At 42.2% G+C, this 12,780-nt stretch overlaps 1 protein-coding gene across 3 annotated transcripts in view; it reads right to left on the reverse strand.

The window, feature by feature from the left end:
* si:ch211-12e13.1 (phospholipid phosphatase-related protein type 1) overlaps nucleotides 1-12,780 on the reverse strand; it is a 37,382-nt gene extending 24,602 nt beyond the window's left edge. The window contains exons 1-5 of one of the 3 annotated variants that reach the window (XM_064297390.1): nucleotides 12,262-12,780; nucleotides 11,655-11,818; nucleotides 11,002-11,244; nucleotides 10,516-10,713; nucleotides 7,219-9,149 (exon numbers count right to left, since the gene is read on the reverse strand). In XM_064297390.1, the coding sequence (XP_064153460.1) occupies nucleotides 8,941-9,149; nucleotides 10,516-10,713; nucleotides 11,002-11,244; nucleotides 11,655-11,818; nucleotides 12,262-12,515 (1,068 nt within the window). In that variant the 5' untranslated portion in view covers nucleotides 12,516-12,780 and the 3' untranslated portion in view covers nucleotides 7,219-8,940. Of the gene's footprint in view, nucleotides 1-1,805; nucleotides 2,237-7,218; nucleotides 9,150-10,515; nucleotides 10,714-11,001; nucleotides 11,245-11,654; nucleotides 11,819-12,261 lie in introns of those variants that run through there. The other 2 variants (XM_064297392.1, XM_064297391.1) reach the window with 2 other exon arrangements.

Raw genomic sequence — 12,780 nt, forward strand, 5'->3', positions numbered from 1 at the left:
AGTCTATTTTACCCTGAAAAGGCCTGGAGCTGTAAAGCAGAAGACAAATTGAAATGCATCAAATGAATCCGGCTGATCAGCCAATGACAATGCAGTTCACAGCACTGCCAATTAAGAGCAGGATCCTTCAGGCCACATTCAGTCTCGCTGAGATGGGAGGAGAACTGCTGATTAAAACCATTTCATCCACTTGCAGATTCCTGGTTTATGAGTTCAGCAGTCTGCTCAACCTGACCTCATAACTGAGCGCTACGGTCCACACAGTACGAGCAAACCGCTCTTCCACAGACCAAGGAGGGGGAACACCTCTAAACGGGAAGTAATGAGATGGTACAAGAGCCTATTGCAGAATAAACTGCTGTCCACTCAGAAATGGTCTATCAAAGCTGAACATCAGAAACAGAGTGTAAGATTCATAGGCATTAAGCTGAAAATTCTGCAACTGTAAAATATGTATAAAAAGTACAGGCTGAGATTATTATTATTGCCCAGGTTTATCTCAAGCACATTTTGGAGGCTGAATGTGAAAAGGAAGGTGGTCCATCCATCCAGACAGACAATCTCATAAACTTTCTTTTCTGTCTTTATCCCATTTTTGAACATCAGAAAGTACAAATATGTGGGTGTCTTTTTAAAATGCATAATAAATCAAACAAGGCAGTCCTCAGTCAGGTGAAAACTAAACTGCACTTCAGGAACACTATATGCCTTTCTGACATCACTGCAACCTACATCCTACCTTCTGCGTTCTTCTGTTCCTTCCGGGATATTCACAGCAACATAACATCCACAGCATTGCATAACAATTATTTTAATTCATGTCCGCAATGATGGGTAGAGTATAACAATACAAAGTCAATATTACGTTGTATATGATAAATAAACAGTGAACGATTGTTTAAAATGCCATTCTCACAGTGCACAAATAAGGCCATATAATAATAATAATAATAATAATACAAAATGTGGACTGTTTTCAGTAAAATTATCTGTGGAAAAGGATACTGAATGCATTTGAGAAGAGTGCATGTTACTGTTATTAACAAGCAAGCACCAATTACACGCTGTTATATGTTGTTCCTGCACTATAACATAATCGGCTATATAATGTTAAATGTTATTATAAATGCTTGGCAGGTAAAGAATGTTAAATGCACAATTCATATTTGGTTATCGAAGCATATATCTGTACTGCATATTTCATAACAAATATACTATATCTATTCAGTATATTATGAAATGGCGATTGCCAAAATGAAGTAAATAAAAAATATATTTAAAAAAAAAAAAAAACCCATGTGGCACACATCGGTTGTAACCCACAACTCAAAATGACATTTGATGGAGGCGTGTATGAGGTTGGCGAACTGATGGAATCCCGACAATCCACACGTCCTGAAAAAAGCAACCTGGCTTGCTCCAGAAAACCCCGATCCAGAATTCCCTTCGATTTATTAAGTGTAATTCTATTATGTTTCTACAAATAATTTGCTAGGCGAATCTATTAGAACGATACCAGTGCGGTGAAGTAATGCATGTCTTAAACGACGGAGCACGTACCATTAACCTAAGCTTCAGTATTTATATATGTGGTCTTGCTGGAAGTCATTACGACGCAAAAGAAATATTGCATTTTTAGGAGTAAATATGGTGCAACCAAAGATTATGTTGCCATAATTAGTAACAAACATCTCGATATTCAACGATAAAACGCGCACGCAAGCTGATAACGGAAAGATCATGCATATCCCTTACAGAAAACAGCAATATTTTCATCAACCAACCCTTCTCCTTTCGAAACTTACCTTACGATCAAGATTTCCTTTTGTGAGGAGGGAAATGCATCAAAGGAACGAAGAGGGAAATCCCACAAATGACAGGTGTTAGTCCATGGTCCTTTCCACTCTTCCAGTATCACGGCACTCGGCTGGGTTGTGATTACAGGATGTCGTGTTTGTTGAAGAGGTTGAACACAAGAAGTGAGTAGGGGGGTGGAGCTCGTAAAAGCACAGCGGTTCTGGAGGCAAGGGAAGGAGACGGACGGCCACGCTTCGCTGCGGTGCGGTATCGTCCTTGTACACCAAGCGATCACTGATCACGACAAGACTATAATAAAGCTGGACAGTGTGATACTACCATGCTGACCTCGTCATCTCTGGCAGAAACGCTAATGCCGTGAGCCGCGATGAGCAAGCAGTACCGTGCCCCTCCCCCTTCTGCGTCTTCCTCTGTCTGTGAAATAGCCTATATGATGATACAAATGCAACTCTTATTGACGGAGTGAAATCTATACGATTTTGCAAAGAAACACAAATGGAAGCGCATCGTATCAACAATAGGATCTGGCGGTCTATAGTGCAGTCCGTAAGGGACAGTGACACCATTTTTGTTGTTTCGCCTCTGTGCTCCAGCACATTGGATTTTAAATGAAATAATTAATATAGCGTTAAAGTGCAGACTGTCACCTTTAATTTGAGAGTATTTATATGCATATCGGTGCGTACTAAAGCTAAACATAACGACTTTATTTAAGATTATGTTAATCAGTCCAAATACTTGGTCCCCTAAAATGGGGGACTATGTGTTAAAATGATCTTTTTTAAAATTTCAAATCCAAAGTGCAGTCAAAACAACAAAAATTCTGTCAATGTCCAAATACTTCAGCAATACACAGTATTTTTTTCATCAGCCACTATGATATTCATGACTAAAAACCCAGTTGCTCTGTGCAGTCACATCTCATTTGTAAGAACCCTAACCCACAATACCCCGAGGCAGTTATAACGCTCATTTTGATTGTCCTCCTGTAACTGCAAGGGAGCATAAATGCTCCGATTTAACTCCAAGTCCAATTAAGTCCAAAGCTCCCTGTGCTAACAACGCTTGTTCTCATTTACCCAGCTGTGCTCATAGGTACACTAGGAGGACCTTTTCTTATTTGTAGATAATTTACTCAATTGTACAGCAGGGTGCTACATTTTCTGTGCATGGTGCAGATGTATGTGCTGTTTTTGCTTTTTCAGGGGTCAGAAAATAAAAGTCCTGCCGTGTGTTTCTTCCACCCATGAACTCAGACAGCTGATTTAATTAATTAGTTCTACCTCCTGGCTGAAGAATTGTGCTAAGTAGCAAATTCAGGTGACTGGAACAAAACACTGGGAAGGACTTTTACTTCCTGGACCTGGATTTTCCACCCCTGGTTAAACCTCCTTGAACTCAATTGCAGGCTGTGACACTGGTGCTGTGTAGTGCTTATAAACTGGAATTCTCACTAAGAGAGCACCGGTTCAAATGCCACTTGTCGCACTGCAGTTGCACCCTTGCACAAGCTCTTAACCTCAATTTCTCCAGTAAACTATCCAGCTATATAAATACAGTAGAAATCATTTAACAGAAAAGGCTGCTGTGTGAGTTGATCTGGATGAGGGAGTCCGCCAAGCCACTAAATAATGTAATGTCTACTTGTCCGACATAAAATTCAGTGACCTTACTTCAGACCCTTGAGTGAAATATCTGAGACTAGGGGGAAAAACCTTTGAGAACACAAGAAGCTGAAGCCGTATCTTTATGGGCTGCACTCTGTAAAGGCCAGGCAGATGAAGGTTAAGTGAGTGCTGGGAGACTGAATCATCCAACAATGACGGGGGGGGGGGGGGGCATTGAAGACAAGGACATTGCCACAAACAGCTCAGGAAGAGACCCTATACAAAGAGGGCCTCATGGAAGAGAAGGGGGCCCGAAGGACACACACTTTTGAGATGCTCCCTGGAAAGCCAGAGATCCAAACAGAATATACAAGGAAGGAGTCAATAATGTCATCCTGTCAACAAGAGGAGGACATTGGACACAGCATCCAGAGGACTGAGGAAACAGCCAAGACACCAACGGCCGGAAGAGGACTGCATGGTAGCTCGTCCTTCCACTAATGGGGAAAAGTTGAAAATGTTTCAGTTTAAAGAAAAGCTTATCATTTCCCTTGCGGCCCACTGTTCCATGCATCCACAGAGACTATGCTTTATATCTTGACTTAGGTTGATCCACAGAATTTGGTGTTTCATTTGATGATTGCCACCCTAGATAATAGCTATTGAATAGAATCAAATAGGCATTACCCTGGTCCTCTCAGACACACCACAGGCGTTTTACCCTGTGAGCCAGTGACCGTACCCCTGGCTAGCCTCATCACCATGACAGCCAGAAGCTCAAAGTGCAGTGGACTGAGCAGTGGAAGGGACATCTAACGTGCCTCAGAAGCACCTATGATCTTCTCCAGTCCTGCAGAGCTCTTTGAAGCGAGACCCCTGGTCCAGGTACATGTGTCCAGAGCAGAAGTGGGACTAGTACTAGCCCCAGGGAAGAGAGGGGAGGACAGGCTTGTGTTTGATCTCCTTCCCTGAGAAGCCAGGTACACTAGCATTGGGTGATGCCTTGTCATTAACAGGGCTCTTGATAGCCTGCAGTATTACTGGCTCTGGAGAGAATGTGAGACTGAGAACAGAGGAATGACACGGACTCGGACGATGACCCAAACCAGCGCATGTCATTTAGCGCTCAGCGCTTCAACCTTTATAATGAACAATCCCGCACAAGCCTGGCACACGCAAAATAGCGGCTTTTCATGTGTCCTAGCAGTAAGGGAGAGGAGGATCTTTGTCTGTCTCAAGGTTTCATATCATGCAGCCTTTGCTGGAATGGGGAGAATCCATTTCACAGGAAGCAACTACAGTTTTTATTGTTAATATATATCCCAAAATTATTATCAAGTACTCACTTAAATACTGATATATATATAATTCTTGTTAATTGCTGAGGCGCTGTAGTAGACGATTCTTGTAGAAATGACACAATTATTAACTGCGGCCCCAAAAATGACATTTAGATAGCCCTGATGAGAACGGGACTGAAATGGAACAGGCCAGGACTCTTGGGGGCGGGGATTTGGAACCACTGCTGGGGTTCGACCAATGAGAGCAGATTCTCATAATGGCTGTTTGACTACACTGCTGAGACTGAATTGCACTCTACATTATTATGTACATTGGTTTATTTACATATCAGTAAGTGTTATTTTTCACTTTATTTACTTTTAGCTTGGTTTATGGTGTTAAATAAAACATAATTGCACTTGTGTACTATTATGCCCGAGATGTGTGATTCAGCAGCCTACATTGCCCATATACCCAGGGGCAAGGAGTGAGCCTACACAACTGAGAATCGCCCTAATCGCAATAAAATGTATTAATGAAATCAGGAAACTACAAAAAGCTTCATTATTTAAGCGCTTCTATTCCATAATGTGCAATTGTAATAAGCAGTGTTTCTCCCGAATGCTTGTGTGATATTCTTTTCCAGCCCGTTAAACACGAATCCAGTTTAAGCGTAGTCTATTACCATAAACACAATGAGAGATGCCATTTTCTCTTACGCAGATGTGACGTGATGTATGCCACGATCGCTTCCTGTAATGGAGCCATATTTCAGATCCCAGCAGCTGCATAAGAGCAACATGCATTCTGTCCCTGCCGGTGTGTTACTGGACCTCTAATCATCTGAGGGGAAAACAGCAGTTTGCTGTAATTAGTATCCCACTGTTGTCTGAAAGCTGAAAACCACAAATTTAGAATTTCTGTATAGTCCTTTTGCTAACTGAGAACAGATACAAAATCAGCCACGTTTTATATCAGAGTAGAATTGGGTCTTATTATAGCTTTTGGTAGTCTGCTACTGTACATATAGGGGTATATATAGAGGGATATATAGGGGGATAGGGGAAAGGCCATATTTTTTCGATGTCATTGTGACATTACAGCGGTGACATTCCACAATGAAGCCATTAACACAAAATAATAAGAAATAATCATTTTGCAAAAAAATTAGGATTAATCATAATAAGAAGCTTCAACATCAAATGTTCAGATCGAATATGCACCAATCTAATCTGACGAGGTAGCAGTGTTGATTGTAGCTACAGATCTTTTAGTGTTAACAAAGCAGTCAAGGCCTCCTTAAGGATCTCAAATGAATGATTTTTTTGGGTCACTGTGTTAAATTCAGATAAATTTGACCGGGAAGAAAACAACAATAACAATGACCAGCCAGACGAGCTAGAGCACAGCTAAAAGGAAAATAGTTAGCAGGGAGCACTTTTAAATAATTAAACCGCTTCCTAATTTACACTTATTTATGTGGTGGCCATTTAATATGTGGCCATTTATAAAATGGGGCATAAAACAAAGTAGCATAGCACATTGCAGGAGTACACAAGCAGTCACATATATACCACAGACGTCTTTTAGGCCACTTAATTACACAGGAATGCTAATACACGTCACAAAGGGAAATTTGCAACATGCAGAAGTGAAAACAGTGAATTTATACTTTATATTTCTTAACTATATTCCTATACGTTATATACCAACTGATTAGTTAGTAATATGGCACTATGCAAATGTCATAGTCCTTTTAATGTTAATTTTGAATGTCTGGTATTTGTATATGTGGGATCAGAATCAGACAAAATGATGAAAACTTACATGGAAGTGCACTATACACATTTTTAGCTGCTGGACCAGTATGCCAGCAAGGAATGCGCTAACATGCTTTTCCCTCCTGCCACACATAAATGTGGATCAGACACGTGTATGAACTGCTAATTCCAGCCAAGTGTGCCACAGAATAAAAACAACAAGGCACCAGGCACTGGATCTTCCTTCGGCCTTGGGGAAATTGATTTGTACACACACTCAGCATATTATTAATATTATCGTGTAATATAAGCACTGTTCAGTTTCAATATGCTTGCATTTAACCCCGCATGTATTGATTCTGGCATCCAGTTTCCCTCCCTCGGAGTTCCTGGCCCCTCCCCCTGTTGTCATGGAGATGCTGGTGCGGACGGGCGTAAGTATCTGAGTGGCTGGCTCGTAACCAGAATGACACAGTCTGAGGTGGAAGTCACGGCTCAGAAACAAAGCTGGAGAAATGTCCTGCTGCCGTCACTGTGAGGACCAATGACAGGACATCCTATTATTCTACTGCCAATTAACGTGATCAAACTACCTACCATAAACGATGCCTTTGAATTATATTTGACAGACATTTTTAATATGCTGTGGAAAATATCAATGACCTTTGTGCGTCAATATTATTCATCAATTTTTCAGACACTAATTATCCCAGGCTGACAGACAGATTTGTGCATTATAAATCAAGGAATTATTTCAGTTCCCCACTGGCCAAAGCAAACAAAAAGCTACTGACACAAGATATACAAGCAGCACAGTTAGGGCACATGATAAGCATGATAGAGACATAATGATACATAACAGCCTGTCACAGATGAAGGCAGACTTGTGCCACATATCGCAAAAATCACAGTCAATAATTCATTTGTTTTTCAATTTAACTGCCGCGGTTTTAAAAATTATTCAAAACAAAAGTGGGTTCTCATTTTATCAATCTGTCTGATTTATTCACTCAAAAACAGGAACACATTTCTTGCAACATGCTGATACTGATGGAGTAATATGTAAAGAAAGGTCCCAAACTAAAATGGCATACTTTCAGAAGGCCAGTGGACACACACACACACACGGTAGCAGAATACTACACAGAGCTATAAATAAACCAGGCTGAAGAGGTAGCCATGGTAACGACAAGACCTCAAAACCGATGCATTTGAGCTCAGAAAAGGCTTTCCAGAAACACAAAGGCGGGGGAATGGTATGTGGCTGTATACACCGCTGAACTGCTTAACAGAGTCGCCCAATGGACCCAGATCAGCACGCTGCTTAAATATCCCTCTTTATACCTGCGTCTGAATCACCCCTGATCTCGGACGTCTGAATCACCCCTGATCACCCCTGATCACCCCTGATCACCCCTGAATCACCCCTGAACACCCCTGATCTTGCACGCCTGAATTAATGTGCTGGTTCTCTGACGGGATGACCAACCCTTTCTTCTGCACGGCTGAACATATTTAATACGGAAGTAACCGAGCAAAGAGGAACACAAGTAAGGTGAATTTGGTGTGCTTAATATATTTCAATCAAAATATGAGTATTTATATATGTGCAATTTATCTTACAGATTATGAAATACATATACTGAAAATTGACTCAAATCGATGGGTGGGAATCCAGAACTAAACTTGAGGGAAAAAACAACTTCCTCAGCTTTCTATACATAAAAAAGCTTATTTAAAGCTAACTGATATGTTAGCAGCTTTTCCCAAGGAACTGAATGCTAACACTTAATGAGAATTCAGCGAGAATGAGAATGCTGCGGCTCGTCTGGTCTTCAACCTCCCCAGACACTCCCACGTCACTCCCCTGCTCACTACCGCTCGGTCCACTGGAGGAGTTCTGCTCACGCGCAGCGAGGACAATCTGACCACAGGGGGGCAGCGGTGCACAGGAACACAAGGACACGCCCATGGACCGAAACCCTCCCTGCAGCTGATTACATACTGCAGGCCTCGTACAGCACCCACACAATGAGGGTTTCAGAGCAGGCCACACAGCCTGACATGGCACCCAAACACAGCGGTTTAACAGACTGAGTGACTCGGCAACAGCTGTGAATTTAAAGTGAGCAACGATCACAAACCATTAGAGACGCGGTGAGCCAGTGTAGTCTGAAGAGGTGTTTAGGGTCTGAGGACCTTTTTGACAATATAGCCAGCCTGTCCCTTTAGCAGCCAGTAGGTTAGCATCAGGGTTGTGCATGTGATGTGAGCTGATATAGGTAGGCCTGATGGGGGAGGCAGGGTGGCGAGTGAGCAGGGAGGTGCAGCAGTCCAGACGGGAGGTGATCAGTGCCTGGACTAAGAGCTGGGCTGAGTAGCGGTTGAGTATGGGATGAGTAGGGGGCGAGTAGGGGGTGAGGAAGGGGCAGATTCTCCTAACGTTGTAGAGATCATCTGAAGGCCTACTAAGGCTACTGCTCCAACCTGCCGATTTCTCCCACAATGCACGGCGTTCCCAGGCTGTCCTCCATTTGAAAGGCGCAGTGTCTGTGAGAGGGACCCGTGGCCCCTGGGGCCCCTGGGGCCGTTTCCCAGAGCCTGACAGCGGCCTTCCCAGGCAGGAACAATGGCTGGCTGAACCAGACACGCATGCAGACTGGGGCTCGGACAGCATCAGCTCCTGCAAATTAAATTAATCACAATCCGGGTTTACTGCAGAGGAGCGCCCCTATTAATCTTCATTAACGGATCATTCAGAGGTGGAGAGAAGAGCATTCAGCAACGTACTGAATAAACAGCCACACAACTCCCTAGCCAGGATAACTAGGATTTCACACTACGTTCATAAAAAAGGTTTGTTATTCTGGTAATTAGCATAATTGCATTTTTTTTTTTTAAATAAATGGGATTTCGGGAAGCTTCCTAGAATTATCTAAAATAAGTCATCTCTCTCTCTCCCCCTCCCTCTCCCTCTCTCTCTATGAAACATAATACAAATGGGACTTGGATGTAGGAAGCCTCCAGTTTCACCATTTAATCTATTCAGCGCATGGCAAATCAATAAGGACTCCATTACAGGTTGTTGTCACCAGATGCACATCTCCTCTGTGCATTTTATAAAAGCCACCTTTAGTAGATCAGCGATGCACATAAATCCCACAGACCAGGTTTGGTTGGATTTACACAGCTGCATTCTGCCCATCGACTTTCATTAGAAATGTTCATCAAAACACTTTAAAAAATACTTACTGTAACGCAACAGAGCTATTAAATTAACCTTAACAGAAAACTGCATAAATCTCAATTTACAGTTACATTGAACAGTGAGTATTTGACAACATGATGGCCATCTGATAATTCTTACGACAGCTTCAGGTGCCCTTTTATTGCATTCAAGCAAATTTGTATTTTCAAGAATTTGATAGTTTAGTCAATATCAGATTTACTGTTTACAGCATATGGCTTAGTTCATATCTATGAGTGTGGCATTATCTTATTAGAATCATATTGGGCCTGTAAAGCAGAACAGCGAATCCAGACGTTTTTATGTTGCTGTTTAATGAGCTGAGCACGACTTGGTGATCAGACAAACGGATTTTGTGAGAAGCGCAGTAACGGTGGCACTTCCCTGCACGGTCCGCGGGTGGCTGAAGGCCCAGGGAGCACTGTAAACGCTTCTTACAGCTGTAACTGCAGACCCACGACTCACGCCTACATTATAATATCATCACTTAGCTCATGTTAATTTGATCAGATTTTTAAAAAAAACAAGCCAATTAATCTGCAGGTTAGCAGATTTACATAGAGTACTTGCACTTATAGTAGTGAAACACAACTGAGTATGTATAGCGCATATTACAAAATGAATCATAGGCCCCAAGGGCTGGAGTTTGGAGCGTCAGTGTGCACATAACCAACATACTATTCAAACAAACGCCACATAATTACCTAGTGTATTATCCTTATCATACAACTCATAACACGTCCATGTTAAAGCCACCACATAGGTAGTGATGATGATGACTGGTATTATTCCATAATGTTACCTTTGTGCTTTTCGACTTCAGCCAGGCATTTGGACAGCACCCACAGGCTGGGAGCGAGGGGGCGCCTGCAGCCCAGCAGCCGGGCGGTGACAGGGAGGAGGTGCTGGGGGGAGTAATCACCGGACGCCCAAGCACACCTCAGCCCGGTGGACCAGGGCACGGAGATCTCCACCGCCTTCACCTCCTCCGACTCTGGGTCTGATATAACAGCATAACAGAAAGATCACAACACCGCTACATCATGCGCAAAGGTTCTCTTTGTCTATATCAGAGCAGAAAAGATCATCAAAAACACTGGTTAATTAATTTTATTAATATGCATTCAGACAACAGCAACTCTTTGGTTACAGTATGTTAATGTATATGATTGAATGGGGGAACCAAATTAAATCCTGCAAACATATTAAAAAACCCTTCTAATCCATATTTATGATCATCCCCCCACCGGTGTACAGCCATGTGGATAAAACTCCTGGTTATATTTACCCAGAAGCCCTTGGGCAGGAGGCTGCCTGCTCGTTATGTGCTGGGTGTCTCTGGAGAGCAGTGTCACATTGGCTTCCCACACAGGTAGGTCAGCTCTGTCGGCTGCAGAGAGCTTAATATCCACCTCTACACCACGCTCCACCGCCCTGTACTCCACCACACCAGCCTGCAGGGAGAACGGACCCTTCTTCAGCTCGTCTACCGGCTGGAAGGTTCTCAGGGTTTGGCCTACACGAACAAGGCCTAAAAAACAAGAGCAACACCTGACTGGCACTTATAATCATCGTACAGTGCTAATTCCTGCAGTGCATCAGAATTTCCATCCGCAACATCTCAGTAGGTCCCATGTTTGTATAATTTGTACTTTTGTTTCATTGACACCATACCTTCTGGATAGTTCCAAATCAAGTCCTCATGTCCTGTGTTTTGGAATGAATTTACCCAGAAATGCAAACCACTACAGAATTCAATGTTCACATTAGCACATCGAAAAGAAAAGTCTCACCACCTCAAAAGAAACACAGATTGCACCAGATAGTTAATACTGTTGGAGGTGATTTTGAAAATCACACTAGATTGCAATGAATATAGAAATCTAGATTTCATCGATAGACTTTAGAAATACAAAATGAATTCACAAAAATAAGTCTTACCCAAGGGGCTTAACCTGAATCTTTCAGCACATACAACCATAGTGAGTAACCGGAAGGAGAGAACCTCTGGATAGCACATCGGGATGTCTCTGTACGTAGAGTCTGGGTAGTCCCAACCATACCCAAACGCACTGCAGTACCGCCTCAAATGCTTGGACTGAAATCTGAAAGAAATATAAAAACACACACAAACCATGGTGAAAGGCACTTCTAATGAAAATAAAAAATAAATACAGGAATGATCTCTGTAAAAATCCACTGTCAATTTATGTATGCAGCTCAATGTGTTTGTTAAAAATAAGAGAGCTTCCATCAACGCACGGTTTAACTATTGACTTAATTTTAAAGCGATTGTTCTTTATGCTTCCTTTGATTACTAACCAAGTAGTAGTAAAATTGCATTCTTGTTCCCTGCTGTTACTATAATATGTGGCACTGTTCTAAGTAGCCTGTGTTAAAACGCCAATAAATGAATAAATAAATACGCCCGTTGCTTCCCAAATGCAAAGTGCAACATAATATTTTTGTTCGTACGGGGCACGTGGAAAGAACGATAGAGTGAGGGTGGAAACTTGCTACAAGAAAGATATACACCGGGGTACGTTACCTGCAATTAAAAATGGTAAAAGTAACTTTTTCGGCACTATCCTTGATCGGATAAAGCTTTCCCTGTCTCCTATGCAGGGCTGCTTTTGTAAATCTATACAGCAGGTATGCAAAACTTGGAATCTCCCGTTGGCGGTCAAACACAACGACGCCGCTTTTATTTAGTTTATATGAGCGATACAGGTAGGTGTAAAATAAATACACACATAAAGCTGTCCAAGCTCCTATGAAAAACAAAGTGAGATAGTTTTCCATAGTTTAAAATAGGATGAGAGACAGTCAACTTCAGTGACTGACAGAAGGCTACTTAGAGATCAGTAGATTACTTCCGTCATCACGACTAAAGGAAATTCATATTTAAGATCCAGGCCGGAGTGGCAGGACCACCCGATTGACCAATGCAAAAGTTAACAGCTTCCAACTTTTTTCCATTTGTTGTGTAGGCTACACAGAATTGTGGTAGGTTAACGACAACTTTACACCCACCCAATGAACAACAATGCACCCACCACTGAAAGAT

Source organism: Anguilla rostrata, chromosome 10 (assembly GCF_018555375.3).
Source record: "Anguilla rostrata isolate EN2019 chromosome 10, ASM1855537v3, whole genome shotgun sequence".
NCBI classification, from domain to species: domain Eukaryota; kingdom Metazoa; phylum Chordata; class Actinopteri; order Anguilliformes; family Anguillidae; genus Anguilla; species Anguilla rostrata.